At 32.5% G+C, this 18262-nt stretch overlaps 1 protein-coding gene across 5 annotated transcripts in view; it reads left to right on the top strand.

The window, feature by feature from the left end:
* LOC143241101 (uncharacterized) overlaps positions 1–18262 on the top strand; it is a 99652-nt gene that overhangs the window by 69250 nt on the left and 12140 nt on the right. For 2 of the 5 annotated variants that reach the window (XM_076484648.1, XM_076484646.1), the window contains exons 8-13: positions 1812–1956; positions 9697–9962; positions 12095–12343; positions 13026–13547; positions 15897–15961; positions 17415–17477. In XM_076484648.1, coding sequence (XP_076340763.1) covers positions 1812–1956; positions 9697–9962; positions 12095–12343; positions 13026–13547; positions 15897–15961; positions 17415–17477 — 1310 coding nt within the window. Of the gene's footprint in view, positions 1–1811; positions 1957–9696; positions 9963–12094; positions 12344–13025; positions 13548–15841; positions 15962–17414; positions 17478–18262 lie in introns of those variants that run through there. The other 3 variants (XM_076484650.1, XM_076484647.1, XM_076484651.1) reach the window with 2 other exon arrangements.

Genomic DNA, 18262 nt, shown 5'->3' with positions numbered 1-18262 from the left:
AAAGTGAATTTCACAGCTTATATTGTAATAGCAGATATAGGAGAATAATTTATTTTGTCAAAAGGTATTCTAAAGGAATTGAATCCTCCTGTGTGGACTTTGATTTAAAAAAAGACAGTTGTAATCAGAGCTTTAAATAATTGTGATAACCAACAGTGTAACACCTTTTCTACATATGTTTTGGTTATTTTGAATATGTTATTTTAAAACAAGTACATCGTGTGCTGCCCATTTATTACTGAAATTTACCACCATTAAGTTACAAACACCTTCTGACTGTAGGGAATCCTGTCCATCTACAACCGTAAAAATCTGATATTTAGTTTTTTGACAGTGTTTATTGTACATTTTCACTGTTGTTACTACTTAGAGTTTTTAAGATATAGTAATAGAACCTAAGTTGTTGTTTTTGTGTTAATGAAATATTTTTTGAATTACATCTAAAATTACTTATTTTTTCATTATAGGTGACAACAGTGTAACTTATTGTGAAATACTTGAACTTAATTCTGTACTGGATTGTTTATAACTTAATGTCATCAAAAATATTTTCTTTTGCAGTTTTCTTGGTTTTTTGGATAATTTATTTTTACGTATTTAATATCTCTTTTAGTAATTTTTATTTTCTCCATTCCTTACCTTATCTGATGTGACAGTACTGGGTTTCCTTGTATCTGCTTAACATATACTTCACAGTACTTGGTGAACAACCAAAATATTTTGCAATTCTTTTTAACCTCCATTCAGCATTGTGTAGGTGTTTGATTCTGACTCTCTCAAAGGCTATTAGTTATCCCTGGTTTAGCATTTTATTGGCAGCATCCCATTGCATTAGCTGAGTGGGACAATTTTGATAAAAAACAAATTACCTTTCATATACCTCCCTGTTCCTTGAAATTAAAACTCAATGTTAAAATCTCAAATTTTTGTTAGTAAATATTGGTACAAGAATTAAAGGTAATTTTGTGTAAGAGTGTTACACTGCTTTGTTTATAGATTAGACATCTTTAACAACCTTTAAAAAATCTACTGCACTTTTCACTTCTGGTTATGTGTTGTTTTTCTCTTAAAGTTTCAAATAAATTAAATTTATAACTTCATAAAGTCACAGGTAAAGTGAAAAATCAATAATTTGCATATTTTGATTCCTTTTTCAACATTTTAAAATACAATGGTTCTTGCACAGGCACAACAAATCAAAATTGCATGAGCAATGGGATATTCTAATAAATGTTTACACCACTGTATGTAAACACACACACACACACACACACACACACATATATATATATATATACATATACATAATTAAAGAAGCGTATTATGCTAATATAATAATAGGTAGACAAACAATGATTTATGAGCATAAAGAAGAGTTTTATTGATGGTGAAACATACTACGTTTCAATAGAACAGTGGTCTATCTTCATACCATTATATACTTGTCTATGATTTCTTAGAATTTAAAGTATATTCGAAATGCTTGTTGATTACTTATTTTTGATCTTAAGTTTACTGTGATTTTATTCACCTATTAATAATTTAAAGCTGTTTTAAATTAATGAAAAAATTTCTGAAACATTAATTATCTAAGATATATTCTGAACTGTAGTTACAACTTCACACATTAATCTTTAGCCATATACAGTTAGGCTGGTTGTAGCATATTTTATGCCTGTTTTGGTCTCCTAAAAAATTCTTTGATGTAGTCCTAAGCCTCAAGGAAATGCCTTAAAATGTAATCTCAGAAATTTACTGATATTGATATAGTGATCTTATTTTCTGCCATTGTATTTTCTTGTTCTAACTAGTGACTCTGGAAGCAAACAACACAAGCAGAAGTGTAGTAAACATGTGAAGAAGGGAGCTAGCCATAATAATAAAAAGAAGACAAAAAAAGTGAGAAAACTAGTTAAAGAAGGCAAACATCACAGAAAACAACAAGAATATTCAAATGTATGCTTTTTGTGAAAGAATTGTATAGCTAAGTAACTGATAAAATTTCAGTTTCTGTGTAAGCACTAAAAAAAGATGTTTTTACACTTTCTTTAAAGAAAATTTTTTTTAAATATTAATACATTTATAAAATTTTATTGCATATTGGTTCAATACTTCTCAAGTGATTTTGTTCAGAGTAGATCTCTATAGACAAGTAGTTTATCATTGCACGTAACAAGGTTAAAAGAACTTTTTGTGTAACTTTTCTAAAGCACAGAATGGTGAAATGTAAGTTTCAAGGTGTAACAGATTATTGATTATTGTAGCTCATACAGTACTGTGGAAAAGTGTTATGACAAGAGAATATTTTGTCATTCTTTCCATTTTATGTGGTTAATTCTTCCATGCCATTACAGATTGTAAATTTCAACACTTTAGTAATGCTTTACTGATTTCTATTAAGAACTGAATGAGCCAGGGTGAGAATACTTATTCTTCAGAATTCCCATATATTTGTTGCAATGGCATGTTATAAGGATCCTGCTTGAATGAACATACTGATCAAATATAGAGCTTGAAACACTATATATTAAGTCTTGTTGTCATGCCATGGCCCAAAAAAACATAGTGAATTGTCAGTAGAACAGAGATTACATATAAAAAACTTTACATGATGCTGGTTGGACTCTGAAAAATAGCTGCAGTCCTCAAATGTTCCCCAAACACTGTGAAGTACACCATAGATAAATTTGAAAATAAGAAAGGAAGAGGAAGAACACTTAAATTCAATGATATTGATGTTAAGTATCTTTGTTTATACAGCCTTCAGGACAGAAGGAAGACTGCCACTGATCTCAAGCGTGAGATAAACAACCATGTACCAAATGACATTGAAGTATTTAGATCTACAGTATTAAGAAGACTCAACAAGAGTGGAATATTTGGTCGTGTGGCAGTTTAAAAACCTTTATTTCAATCTCCAAATATTTAACATTTGTAAAAAAGTACAAAACTGTACTGTTGATGTTTGGAAAAGGGTGTTATGGATAGATGAATGCAAGTTTGAAATGTTTGATGCATAGAAAGGCATAAGATACTTGTCTCAATGCATAGCACATACCCTGAAACATGGGAGAGGCAGTGGGATTGTTTGGTCTGCTGAGGCAAGAGGAGATATTTTCAAATTAGATGGAATAATGGATCAGTGCAACTACCAAAAGGATTCTACTGTCAAGATCATAATAACCCCAGACACTCACCCAACTTATGCAGAAATTACTTAGCTAAGAAAGAAGCTGCTCTAATGATTCAAATGATGCAGTGGCACCAAAATAGCTTCAATTTCAACCCAGTTGAGCAGATTTGATAGATCAAAAACTTGACAAGTCAAAAGTTACTTCCAAAGAAACTTTATGGGAGTGTATTAGACACTTTAATTAAATCTGTTTCAACAATACCTAAAAGTATGTCTGCAATTATTAAGGCAATTGAGTGACACACAAAATATTAATTCTTTGCTGAACTCAAGCCCTTCCAGTGAGTTTCTTTTGTACAAAATATAAAAATTCATAAAATGTTGATGTTTCACTCGTGACTTACCTTCCATTATTCTTTGAAAGTAGCTTATTATCTAAATATTGTCTTTGTTCTAACACAGTACTGTATGTTTTGAGAATGTGTGATATTTGTACTATTGTTTACATAAATTATACATGTATTCAAGTCTGCTTTAATCTAATGAATTCTTCAATCTTGTGAGTGAGATGCTTAAAAAGTACTGCTCTTTCTTTTACATGATATATTTGACAAACTGAATACAGTTAGTTACCATGTTTCGTTCAAATCTAAAAGTGAGATTATTAAAATCAAATGTAAAGGTAAAAATAGTGCTAGTTTCCAAATACAGATCTGTTTGCTGTTAGTTCTGAATATACAAGTGATAATATAATATGGCATTTGTTGACTGGAAATACCAATTCTCATTTTTATGACATTGTGGAATACACTCAAAACCATCTTGATTTAAATAACTGTTAAGAATATTGAGATAAGGCTGCCACCTGTAGCTAGGTTTTTTTTTGGTTTTTTTTGTACATGTGTACTCGATGAACAAACACATATCAACAGATTATGGGCCCAGGAATGCTCTAATAGTGCTTAAACAGATGAAAGTGTTTTAAAATTGTTAGTACAAGTAATCCAGGAGATACTGAGGATTACTGTAGAACAGTTTTGGATAACAATTTTTGTTGGATGGCACAGGATTTACATGGATACTTTATCACAAGTGCTAGATGATTCGTTTCCTTTGTCTGAAAGCCATTGTGAAATACCAAGATAAACTGTAAGTAAAATATTGATTGACACTCTATTTTCTCAAGTCATGTAAAGGGAGAAATAGATTTAAATCAAAGAAAGGAGTATTAGAGCTGTGATTGAAATAGTTTGACGATGGAAGATAAAATATCAATTGATAAGTTGGGAGAAAATAAGTGGGCCACATGGAAATTTCAAATGGAACATTTATTGAGAGGAAAAGGATATTGTATATACAGTGGGAGCAATATCAAAATATTGTGCTCAGCCCAACACAGCACATTTGACAGCAGCAAAGAGAATCTTACGTTACTTGAAAGGAGCAGCTGATCTTAGTCTTAAGTTTGAAAAGGTACCAGGAGACGTCATTACTGGTTTCTCAGATGCAGATTTTGCTGGAGACCTGGATGATAGGAAGTCTATATCAGAAAATATCTTCATTCAAGCAGGAGCAGCTGTAAGTTGGATTAGCAAAAAAGCAATCCACAGTGGCCCTGTCCACCTCAGAGGCAGAGTATATAGCCTTGAGTCTTGCAGCACAGTAAGAAGATTACTGCAAGAAATAGGTTTCGAAGTTGATGACCCTGTTTGTATCATGGAAGATAACCAAAGAACAATCGCCATGGTACAGAATCCAGTGAGTCATGCAAGAACAAAGCACATTGATATTTGCCAATGTGTGCAGAATGGATCAGTAAAACTGGAATATTGTCCCACAAACAGTATGACTGCTGACATTCTTACAAAGTCACTTGTTAGAAATGCATTTGAAAGGTTCAGAGATAATATTGGACTGGCACCAATGGATAAATGAACCAGATAAAGTGACGATTTTAATAATAGATTGAAAGTAATTGTAAAACATTTAGAATAACTGTAAGATTATTGACAGTAATTGTAAGTTTGTGCAAAACTTAAAATTAAGTGGGAGTGTTAAGAATATTGAGATAAGTGCTGCCATTTGTAGTTAGAAATAACTTAAGGAGAACATTATTCATGACAGGAACAGGAAGTATTGTGATGTCAAACTTTGTTTTTTTTTTGTACATGTGTATTCAATGAATAAACACATATCAACATCTCCAACATCTATATGTTAGTTTTGTTTTGTCCACAAGGGGTGAGTTTATCAATTCTATGCGTTCCATTTTATCTGGCATCTGCATGTTGCATATTCTATTGGATGATCAGGGCTTATGCTCCACTTTATACATTCTCACAGTCTGTGGTCCCATCATGAGATGGAAAACTTGTTGCTATTGGCTCAGTCCCACCAGAGATCTCATGAGCACACCCACATGCTTTTTAATGCAAATTGTGGCTAGGGTGAGTTGTCTTGTCAAGTTGGAGAAACCTTTTCTTCTTCTGATACGGTGTCTTATCCACTTGGGGGTGTTTTTCAAATCCTATCTCAGCTGGGTCCAGCCTTCTCCACTTCATTTATGGGTGATGGAGCTATTAGTTTTCAAGGTTCTTTCTCTTTTGGGGACTTGAGCTTCCACAGAAGCCTTCATTCCCTTGGGTCATGCTAACATGTGCACTCTTGTGTGAAATCCCTAGCAAGACTCTCTTATCTTCTCCCTCTCTCACTGCACATCAGTTTAGTCTGGTGTTTTAACAGAGACAATATCACAATGGATGTTGCTCTTCCACTTCCCCATCTTTTTACAGATGCTTTTCTGATAGGTTGGGGAACATTTCTGGATGCAAAAGAAATTGCAGGTCATTGGTCTCCAGTTGAGTTGGCTATGCACATCAATGTACTGAGGCTACTTGTAATGCTCTGGATCCATTTCCATTAATACTAGGCAAAGTGGTCATTATATATCAATCAACATGGTGGCACCCATTCAAGTTTTTTTGTTTACAGTTGTTAGAATTCTTATTTCTCTTTTGGGCCTATTCACATCAGGCACACACACACACCTACTGGCATGTCATGTTCCAAGTGCTCTGAATCTTTTTGCCATTTGGAGTGGTCCCTTGATCATCAGGTGTTTTGGTGGTTGTGCTACCAGTGGGCACTCTTCTTCTAAGTGCATTTGCCACCCATCTCAGTACCAAGCAACCTCATTTTTCATCCCTAATCCCACATTCTTTGACTTTTATGAATAATGCCTTTATTCAGGATTGGTCCTACCTTTAACATTATAGCTATCTGTCTCCTTTCCCAAGTTTTGTCCATTATTAGGTCCTTTTCATTGCAGCTTTTTGACCTGTTCAACCTTGGTTTCTGATTCTCATACTTCTTCAGTCAGCACCTCTTTTACTTTTTCTGCTATTCTACTCCTAACTTCAACAACCTCAGTCACCATTGTATCATCTCATGGTCACTTCACCCTGCTTTCACGTGTAGCATTTCCCTTGTCCCTTGCAAGACAGTCTGAACTCTCAGCATTCTTTCTGATTTCCTCTGTACTTCCTCCTTATTGGTGTATCACAGAAAATGGCATGTTTTTCACCAGTAGTCTCTGTGCCATGTTTATGTACCTTTCTGTCCTATTCTTCCTCTTGTTTCTTAATATTTTACCTGTCTGTTTGACAATGGATTTTTCTGTATTTATCATAGCTGACTATAGAAAATCCTGATCCAATATCTTTCATTTCTCCCACTTTCATTGTATGTTTTCCCCTCTCTTTTGTTTGTTTCTCTCAGTCTCCTTCTCCTATGGCTCTTCCTGGTTGAGATTCACTTTGTTTTTCCATGACCTTACAAAACCTTGTTTTGAACCTGTTCTCACCTTTTCCCAATACCACGTGTCCTTCAACACCTATTTTTTGTTCCTTCTTGCCTGTAGGCATTGTAGGTCAAGTTTTTTTTACTTTTAACATATCACATCCTTTATCATCATATTTATGTTCTTCTGTTTCCAGAATATATATTTTCCAAGTCTTTAGTAGCTCATGAAGATGACATCACATCCACTCCTATTTCACCACCTTCCATTTCCCACTTGTGTTTCTGCTCCAGTCCTGTTTATTCTGTCCAATTTTATATTGTCCACACAGCAGTTTATTTATCTACTGCAACTCTTTCTCTCACCATGATATTTCCTCTAACATTATTATGGGATGGATTTGCTAGCTTATCAGATTGGCTTGTTTTTCCTTATCTTCCAATTCCCAATGTTTTAAAGTGTCCTTTCAACAGTTCCAACACCTCTCTTTTTCCCTAACTGCTCATTTCTGTTGTCCATTGGAGGAAATAACTTGAGCTGGCATGTGAACCACACATAACACATTCATCTCCCATTCCCTTCATCATGTAGATGCCTCCTCCTCATCTAGATACTGAATAACACTTACTGCCATTCTCCACACCTCAGTTCAGTTGTGAGTGGGTAAGTTTATGTTTCTTTATTTTCCTTTCAGGATCAGTAGCTTACTTCTTGTATCCTACTCTGTGGTGAATGACTTCTATCTAGCTGTACTAATATATATATTCCCACTGTACAGCCTTTCTCATTTTTGATGCCTACTGTAGGTGCCAAGGTGTTTTACAAGACTGCAAGTAGGTTCATCCTCACAGTGTTTATGGCATAACTATGTCTGTACCAACTCACAGACAGTCGTTAGTAAAGCAGTGTTGGGGTAGTTGTCCATCCCTACAATCCTGGTAGAATAATCTGGCACCAGCTTGCTGTTAAAGAGGTTTTGTGATCACCCATTGCACTTTCTCCAGTGTTGTGTACCTCCAGAATCTCAACAGTATTGTCTTCTACACCTCTTAAAGTGGAGTTTGAGTCCTTGCCACTTAACAGTTCATAGTTGCTGGGATGGTAGAACATGGAGGCACCCTCCACCTACCATGAACTACATGAAAAATACGTGACACCACCTGGTTAAGAACAGAAGATTATCCATCAAAATGCAGCTCATCCCTCTGTCTGAGAACCCCCATCCTATTGCTGCTTGGATGTTGGTTCCCTTGTGGTCTAGCATTGAATTGGAGCTAAAACAGCCAACGTACATCCTCACACATGTGGCTAGTAGGGGGTATTCATCCTATTGAGGAATAGACAATAATTCTCAATGCCATCTGGATTTGAAGTTGTGTGAACCATCACATTGCATTCTTCCTTCCTGTGACTGCCCGGAATCTGGTTTCCAGGGTGGCTTGGTTTTGTTGTGTGCTGGATGTGTATGCATGCTCCCAAACTGGAATGGCAGGAAAGAAACAATTTTTTCATTCTGCTTCCTTGTCGTGAGGTGAAAACAATGGACAAGACAATAATTACTCAATGCTGGTTGATTTTGAACTGGAATTGACCCACCAATTATGTTTTGGTGTTCCCAAGCCATCTACACCATTTAGTGTGTCCAATCAACTGTAGGATGTACTTCTTTTCTGTCTGGATTAGTAACACATATTTTCACAATGGGTGACAAGAATACTTGATTTAGATGTGATGTAGTCTCCCACAGGTGTGTTCCTCTACAGGAAAATGTGAGACTACATGGGCTCTCTTGAGATGCTTTCCAAAGAGTTCTTATCTAGAAAACTTTTGTGCAGGTTTCTCCACCATATCAATGTGGGATTTTAGCTATTATATGAGAGAAGATAAGGTACTGCATCAGAAGATATAATTTTATTATACTTAAAATGTATTTCTGATAGGTACTTACCTCCTCTCACCATTCTTCTTTTTTGCCTAAATAAAAAGCAAAGATAGGGTTCTACAGTATAGAGGGAAGCAGTTATGCCAGAAAGGTGTGTCACACTCCTACTAGTGCAGGTTGTCACATGGTTATTTGCATGTTACTGTAAAGCTGTACCACATTAAACTCATGGAGTAGGTGGGAGTATCAAACCTAATTTTATATGTTTTGTTTCACTGTTTGCTGACTTTCTTCAAACTGTTTCCTATCTTCATTGTTGATTTATAGTACATGGATTTTTCTCTTTTTATTTGAATTTCTTTCAGTATTCTACACTAATGTTTTCAGAAATAATGTATGTTTTTCAAACATTTTTCCATCTTGTACAAATTTAATAAAAGAATCAGATTTTCATTATGTACATAATAACGGCGTATTTAAACATAAATAGAAATATCTTCAAAATATTTAAAACTAGTAAAAACTGAAGTATAAGATATTTTCTTTGTTTATTATTGTGCCTTTGTTACAGTGTATGTTGTGATAACATGTAATGTTTGTATTTGTACTAGCTACTACTATGGAACAATTCTGGTAGTAAGCACTTGAAAAAAATCAGCTTAAATATACTTACTGTTTAAGCTTTTGGATTTATATTTATCATAGGAAAATTTCTCAGAATTAACATCTTTTTAAGGAATTGAACTGCAATTTTATTTTTAAAATTTTATATCACAGGAAATGTTAAAATTTATTTTCTTGCTTAATATAAAATATACATAATATTAATTTCTATTTACTTATAGTAGTTTACATTTCTTTCTTTGTGTTTAATCATCATAGAAGCTTTCAAGATACTTCTCGTTACATGTTCCTCTCTGTCCAAAGTCTTTGCCACATTTCATTGCAAAAGAACACTCACAGTCAGCTAGGAAACATGACTATGGTATCAATGCATGTGTTAAACAAACTAGCTCAAAGAGAGATAGATTAAATTTGGGAGATATGATGCTTTATAAACAGGAAAAGCTAAACGTTTTTTGTTCGAATTCTGAAGAAAAAGAAACTAGAAAAAAAAAGAAAAAGAGAAGAAAGTCTTCTTCATCTTGGTAAGTTACCTTGTTGCTATATTATGCAGTATGTGGCAGTTGTATCAGGTACACATATATATATATATTGTTTCTACAAATAATGATTCAGATAAGCTTGTTTATTTTTATAGGTTCTGTGTAAACAACTAAACAATAAATACACTTTCAAAGGTTAGATACTTGTGGAACATCTTTTAGTAAAAAAAAGAAAAATTAATATTTTTAAGCAAAGCTTCACATTCATTCATTTGAAATGAGAAGTATATTTTATATCTATCAGATTTGTCATTACCTCAGTTTATAGTCTACTGTGTACAAAACAACTTAAAGGTATAAAATTAGAAAAGCAATGGCCAAATCCAGAGGTTAAATATGTTACAATAAATAATAGGACTCAAACTTAAGGTTTAGCAATTTGAAGTCACAAGTAGTTTTGGAACACCTTCTTTAGCCTGGATGTTTCACAGCTACTTTCATTTGTTTTAAAGCTGTTGTCCTGGAAATATTACAATAAGTTTTGATGAGGTAAAGACAAGTAGAATTAATTTAAGCAGTGTGCTGTGATATTGTTTCAGTAATAATCTTTATAGATAATAAAGGGCAAATGCAGTACACAGTTGGCAAAAATGGACAAAACCATATGTTGGCTCATTATTTTAAATAAACAATAACTATATTATGATGAATGTATCACAATATTGTACAGAATAAAATACACGTCTCTAACTGGCTAAAAATAGGAGGAAGTTGAACTACAGTTATGCTTCCTGCAATCTTGGGATAATACAACATTTTTCCTACACGTGTCTGTAATAAATGTGAGCATACCATATTATGCAACAAATTGTAGTCTTTAATCAGACTTGTTCTGAAAGTTAAGATAGCATCAGAAATTGGATTAAAATAGTAGTATTATGGCACTGTTGTTGATCTCTCTGAAGCTAAAGTACTGAAAGGAACATGTATTATTGTTGAACCTTGCTCACTATGTTGTTATATTCCATTCTGCCTGGTCTTCCTGACAACTATGCTTCTTAACAATAGCCATGCAGCATAATTTTTATTGCAAAAGGATTCAACATAACACCCTTGTGTTCATAGCAAACCCCTTCCTCCATCTAGTGTCTCCAGATTATAGTGCATAATTAAATAGTTCAGTTCCACAGAAATTTGTGGGTACTATTTTTGACAACTATGCCATTTTGTCTTTCTGTAATAGAATTGACTAATAACCATTTTATTCACCAGCTATTTGAGTTATGCAGTGATTAAACTGATTATTCATAAAAGCAACTTGTGTATATGTGACTTTTGTCACTTTTCCGAATGAGGATGCTTGAAGAGCCTGGGCGTATATATGAATAGTTTTTGCAACTAACATTTGTGTTCATAGATCCTTATCTATTACAAAACATTGCATTTTGGTTATCATAACTGAGGTAGGAGTTGTTTCAGGTCTCTTTCTGGATGGTCCTGGGCCTGCAAGTCGATTGATATTCCTTTATTTTTTAGTGTTTGTAACTACAAGGAATGTATCTGTTGAAAATGCTATATCTTTAATCTGAACACATCTTTATGACCTGAATGTGTATTGGAAAGAACTGCTGTGTATCCTTCCCAAAAGTGATCAGTTTTCTCCAAAGAATTTCAAGAAATAGTGTTCATACATCTATTTGTCCACAACTTTATATTGACTGTGGTTGTCACATGTGTTACTTGCTACTTTGTGTTTTCAAAGTTATTTTAGTGTTATATACTCAACCTCAGTTTTGAGTGAAAAAATCTATACAAAGAGAAAATAGTTCACTTTGAATTAGATCTAAACTATCAGTCTTGGTAAATAACAAATCATTGAGAGATGACTTTATGATTTATCTCTTTTTCTCCTACAATTTAGTCTCGATATTCAGGAAAACAGTTAACTTGAATAGAGTTTTGATGTGATACATTAAGAACACAAACTATAGTAATTATTTTTCTGAAGATTTTTTTATTTATATGTACTTAAAATTGAAATGTGTAAATTGTGAAGTGAATGCTTTCAAATTTCTGTGGTTACTCTCTTCTGAAATTTAAAATTAATAAGCTGTAAAGTTGTTCTTCTGTAAGTCAGTAAAGATAATTATATCATACTGTTTGCTGACATTCAGTGTACAGGAGTTAAACAAGAAGAAGAATTACAATAAGCATCACAGCAAAAGAAATGAGAGAAAATGCTGCATCAATAATAACAAAGTGCAGAAATCACAAGAAAAGAATAAGACTGAGGAGAGAAAGAAATCTGCAACCCATCAAATGCAACAACATCAACATTCCCATTTCCCAATTTCTAACAGTCAAACCTCATTTGCCAGGAGTCAATCAGAGGCTGTTTCAGCATCTAACTTGAATCTGAAAGGGTAAAAACTATTTTAGTTCAGTATATCTCAGTTGAATAATGAAAATACCAAATATATAAAAGAAATAAAGATTTGTACTGTAGTAATTTAAGCAACCCTCCAGAATAATTATTCATATACTGTCTTAGATATTGGTTTAGATATGTATATGTAAAATCTAAGCACTTTGTACAAGCACATATTTTAAAAGCACTTGGGTTTTATTAATTTTTTTAATGTATTTAGCACTCTTTTCTTAATCCTGTGTGTTTTCTACCCATCTTAGTAATTGGGTAATATTTTGTAACAGAATTATTTGGACAAATTATGTAAATATTTCTTCATGAAGAGGTGTACTCTTATAGCATTATCTTGATAACAATTGTATTATTATATGTGTTGTTTTGTAAATTTGTAAGTATTTTACTTTTTGTTTTGCTATTGTGCTTAAATTTTATAATGAGAACTCTATGATATCATTAACAAATTTATAATGTAAAACGTAGTTTCTTCAAAACCATTTTATAGAAAACTTTTAATTCTACAAAAATTCTTCAATATATAACAATATGCAAGATGAAAGAAGAAAATTTTGTGTTTAAAATTTAAATACAGTATGTATTATATGTATTATCATTTTAACCGTTTTATTTGACAGTATTCACCATAGTTTTTATAATTTAACATTTTTCAAATTACTTAGATGTAGAAGGAAAAAAAACAGAAACCAGGATGAAACTACTGAATCATCACTTCCAGAACAAGGGAAGAAGAAGGCTGAGAAACTAAAGAATTACAGTATCATATCACCACAGTTTGATTACCAGTTTTACTACAGAAAAGGAGAGGCTGATTATATATCTGTGAGAAAAAGCAAAGACCCATCTCCTATAGGAGATAAAAAAGAAACCTACCCATATGCTCAAGAGGTAATCAAGTATCACAAATCTCACAGCATTAGTCATATTGGGAAGAGTGATGAGCTTTACTGTTCATCTTCATTGCCTTCATTATCATCATTGCAAGCAATAGCCCACAACACAAAGAAATTTGCAAAGTCTCATTCTGAAGTAGACAGGAGTCAGCAAACAGTGTCACAAGGCCCAAAAGCTCAAACGAAAATACATTTCAAGTCATTATTGCATTCCACGTTGCAATCTGGGTCAAGTTCAAAATCACAACATTTTTCTGGACATTCAAAGTCAAGAACATCTTCATCTCGAAGGTAAGCCAAAATACAAGTGTATTGAAACTGAGCAGATTTGGACATGTGTTCAGTTGGAACCAGTGAGAACTAGTAGCTATTCATATAATTTGTTTGGAATATTTTCATTGCTTTAAAGTAGAGTTGCAGCTTGCTTTCTCTAAAGTCATTTTTCTTCTAGTTATGTGAATGTTTTAATTATTCGTTTTTATGATTGGAAGCCCTGTTATTACTATGTTTGAAAAAAAAATAATTCAGCAATTATTAAAAGAAGTATAGGCTTGGAGATTCAAAGGGTTCAAATAACCCCATTTCCTGCTGGAAATGAGAGTTCCTTTTCTCAGACCAAGAAAAATGTACCCTTATGAATCATTATTTTTTTATAAGCCAAAAACTTATGTTGGCTTATACTTCAACAGTTTTGCATATGCATTCTACCTATGATAAATAAAATGCCCTTTACATTGTAATTATTTTATATTGTTGTAAGTATCAGTAACAAAAAAATTACAAATGAGTAATTTTCATCAGTATATACAAATTTTTAAAAATAATGTTAATGTTGGATTTTTTTAATTTTTACATATTAGTGTATTAAGTACTAAATACCAATGATATATAAAACTGTCCTGGTAAAAATAATATCCACAAAAGAATTTCATCATAGAATACCAAATATTTGAACAAACATCACAACAGTTTAACCCTGAACAGCAAGAAAAAAAAACAATACATACTAACTATAGTATTACTGAAATTATTAACAATAATTTTAAGTGCTACAAACGTTTCTGAAACATGAATAATAAATCTGTCATATGTCATTTCATCATTGAATTATTGTTTCTTCCAGACTTGGAACATTATTTGTTAAGTTCAGTCCTTGCTAGTCATCAAGAAATAAAATGCAATCTAGACCTCAGCCAAGCTTCTAAATTCTAACTATTGTTTTTCAACTCTGAGGAAGAGTTTTGATCAAAGCTTAAATATGTGCCTATGATATTTCACTCACACATAACATAGATAAATCATCTGTAGGCTCAACAACTTATACACTATACAAATATAGATTTAAATAACAGTTGTTTTGGCCCGGCATAGCCAGGTAGTTAAGGCACTTGACTCGTAATCTGAGGGTTGCAGGTTTTAATCATTGACTAACATGATTGCAGAAAATTCAGAAAGTTAAAAAGGAAAAGGATGACTGAAGAAGTTAACAACATGATTTTGCTACAGGATCTTTTTGATTTTGTTAATATTGGAGGGAAAAATATGTGTTGTTGAGTTAAAAGAAATCAACCCATTAAGGGGAAATTTTATTCTTACTTTAGGTAGAAAAACTGCCCCAGATTTGTGAAATGGAGGTGGATACTATCCAGTGTACCTGCAATAGATCAATTACTGCACTTGCTAAAGTTTTAAAGATATTTACTGCCAAAGCCTTATAATTACCACCCAGCCAACAAACACATATTGGGTAGAGGGGCAAGCCAATTTTTTTTGTGGGGGGGGTGCAAAACAAAACATCTTATACTCACATGTAATTTTAAACAGGCATGTCATCCACCTCTTCCTCCAAAATTTTAGTGTGCTATCTTACATTGAGCTGATGTTGGGTTTAAAAAAAGTTACTTGTATTGAGTTTTGAAGCCCTAAAGCAGTCATGGACCTTGAAAAGGATTGGAAGATTTTTCTGACCATTCTAGCATATCTAGCACTTGATTGATTACTAATGTTCTTTTGAGCATTACCTAATTGAATAAATAATTATTTAGTGCAGTACTACAAAAAAAAAAAAACATAAGGCTATAGGAAATACATATTATTGTAGGATGTATCTAGTTGACTTATATAGTGTGTTCAGAAAGTCACTGTGGTGAGCATACAAATATGTTTTATTATTATACACATTACATTTGTTATATGTACTTAGGGTTGAATTTGAGGGGTGAGAAGAAAGAGTTTTGAGTTGGCAAATGCTTTCATCACCCACCACACTGTAGAGTCAACGTTGAACATAAGGTGGTGATGTTTTTATTCTGTGTTACATTATTTTTTTATTTGTTTATATATTTCAAAGTTATTGTATTAACAATTACACATGATGAGAAGTTATTCTTTTTGGTCCTGAAAAATAATTATTTTACTACTTTTTGCTGTATGCTTGTTTAAACACTTTATATTTTCAAGTAAACATAATTTTTTGTGTAGAATAAGAAAAAAAAAACCTTTTTCAGTTTTCTGTTTCATATGTTATATTTTCTCAAATGCCATGTTGCACAAACATTTAAAACCTGATGTATTATGTACCTTAGGGACCATAGTAACTGTTCAAGAAAATCTGTAACTCATTCATTATCACTAATATAGTCAAGAAGTTCAAGTGAAACTCACCAAAGCAGGAGTAGGAACAGTTCTAGTAGGAAAAGCTCTCGGTAAGCTGTAGGGTAAAAATTTCACTAAGATCAGTAACAAGCAAATCACTTCTTAGATATGATTGCTTTTAGTTATATCAATTATAGTTGGCTTTCTTAAGAACCAAAAACTCTAGCTGAACAGAGTAAAATAATATAATTCACCCCATATGGTTTAAAAAAGGTACAGAAAGCTCTCTAAATTTACTGAATTTTTTAATCATGTTTTTTGTTATATGCACTTATCATATCACAACAGTTACAGGGTCAGTTTTCAAATCATTATTCATTTATAGTATTAAAAAGAAAAATCTTGGCTGAAGGATGGAAATAATATTCATTGAAGATGACAAACTACCTGACATGTTTTGTGACATTCATAGAACTTTGAAAAAGGAATAAGCTGAAACATTGGGTAGAAAAAAAAAACATTTATATGAAGTTGTTTTTTGTTTTCCACTTTTTGTTTTATTATGTTAAAATTATAACTATAATCAACTGAACAGTAAAAGAAAGACCTGTAATGTTTCATATTTTTACCAATTAGTTTACATCCGCAACTAGAAAATTATTTTCCATAGAGCATTTTTCCAAATCAAAGAAGCTCACTGCTAAAAGGCAGTTGTTGTTTGACAAACTTCTTTTTATATCTTTTGTATGAAATATCTCTTAACTTGTGCATGATTTGATTTATATCATGCTTAAAAATGTATAAGACTGGATGTATTGTAAACTTGAAATTAATTTGTTTCAACAACAACAAAAAAAGAAAGAATATGAAGTATACTAACACGCTTTGTTTGAAAGTGTGGATGAGGAGGTAATGATAATGTGGTGATTAAAGTTAGGAGAGAAAAGTATTTGCTGAAGACATATTCAAAGAGGGGTGGTACAGACTTTTGGTAGGTGCTTTTCCTAAGACATGTACGTCAGTCATATTGACTTATTCTAAATAGAAAGGAATACTAACTATTTTATGACTACTTTTTGCCAAGAAAGTCTATGCTTGACTTTAAATAGGCAATAAATATTTTACTTTCATCAGTAATTGAAATAATTTTTAAATATGAAAATAGTTTAAAGAAGAGCTGCTGGTTTATTGATGATGTAGCAATACAAGTTTGTGGTAAAGATATGAACTTGGTAACTTAATATTTCAAAAAAACTTATACTGTTGCAAACATCTTAAGAATTAAAACAATTTTCCTATAACAAAGTTATGAAACTATAAGTAACATTTAATCCAAATATAACCTGTTTACAGCTAATATTAATTCCAGTATTTTAAGTTGTAAAGTATTTAAAAATGATAAAGTTCTACTGAGAAGTGATACATCCAGTTAAATGTGAAATGTTACCAATTTTTCACTATGAAAATATATGTTGTACATCTTTCAGAGCAAGTTCTTCTCATTTGAAATAGTATTTTACTTTTGAGTCATTTTTGCTTAGTTAAGAGGTGAGTTATTTCTAGGAGCCCTTCTATACCAAAACGAAGAGGATCACCAAGTTTTCTGGAGAAACGTCGCATTACAAGGTAGGTGGCTTGTTTTGCATGAAATTTATTAGAAACTAGATATTTAAATGAGCAGACTTGTGTCAGAAATATAAAAAGTCTTCCCTTGTTGATATGCTTATGTGCTGTTAACAGACATGTGACTTACTTAACACACTACAGAACATGTGCCATCATACCCATAATTCTCTACTCTCCCATCGTCTTTGTGACTTTTTGTGGAGGAGATATATAAGCTATGTTTTCTCCCTGTAATCTAGATTTTCTTGTTGACAATCATGCTGCTAACTCTGCAACGATTAATTTGAAAGTCAGTGTTAATTTCAATACAAGTACCTCCAACAATGTTGGAACATTTTTGGAGGCCTTTCTTATGCAGTCTGTCTCTAGAGATGCATAGTTACCCTCTGGCTGCTTTATTGTTCAACATATTCAGACTGTTAATGCTGAGTTATCTGCTGATATCTGTGGCAGTTTTAATGATCACATGGACACTTCAGTTATGGAACATCTGTAATTGGCATTTTGCTCAAACCTATTCACCTTCAGCATAAACAGAGCAGGATTTTTCTGTTTGTCATAATTTTGTAGAAGTTTCTTTTATAATTTCTATTTTCTCTCAACTATGTCCAATTTTAAATCTTGAATCAGTACATGTTACCCTTGAAGGCCCAAGTGTCATATTAAATGATTCAGTGCTTGAATCTTTATTTCTTCCATTTTCTCCTGATATTCAATTTGTTGCTGATGCTTTAGAAATGAAAACAATATTAACCATCTTCATATTTCTCATATCTGTCATGTGA

This window comes from Tachypleus tridentatus, chromosome 13 (genome assembly GCF_004210375.1).
Source record: "Tachypleus tridentatus isolate NWPU-2018 chromosome 13, ASM421037v1, whole genome shotgun sequence".
In the NCBI taxonomy this organism is placed as follows: Eukaryota; Metazoa; Arthropoda; class Merostomata; order Xiphosura; family Limulidae; genus Tachypleus; species Tachypleus tridentatus.
The sequence above is the reverse complement of the archived record's forward strand: the minus strand, read 5'-3'. Positions and strand labels throughout refer to the sequence as shown.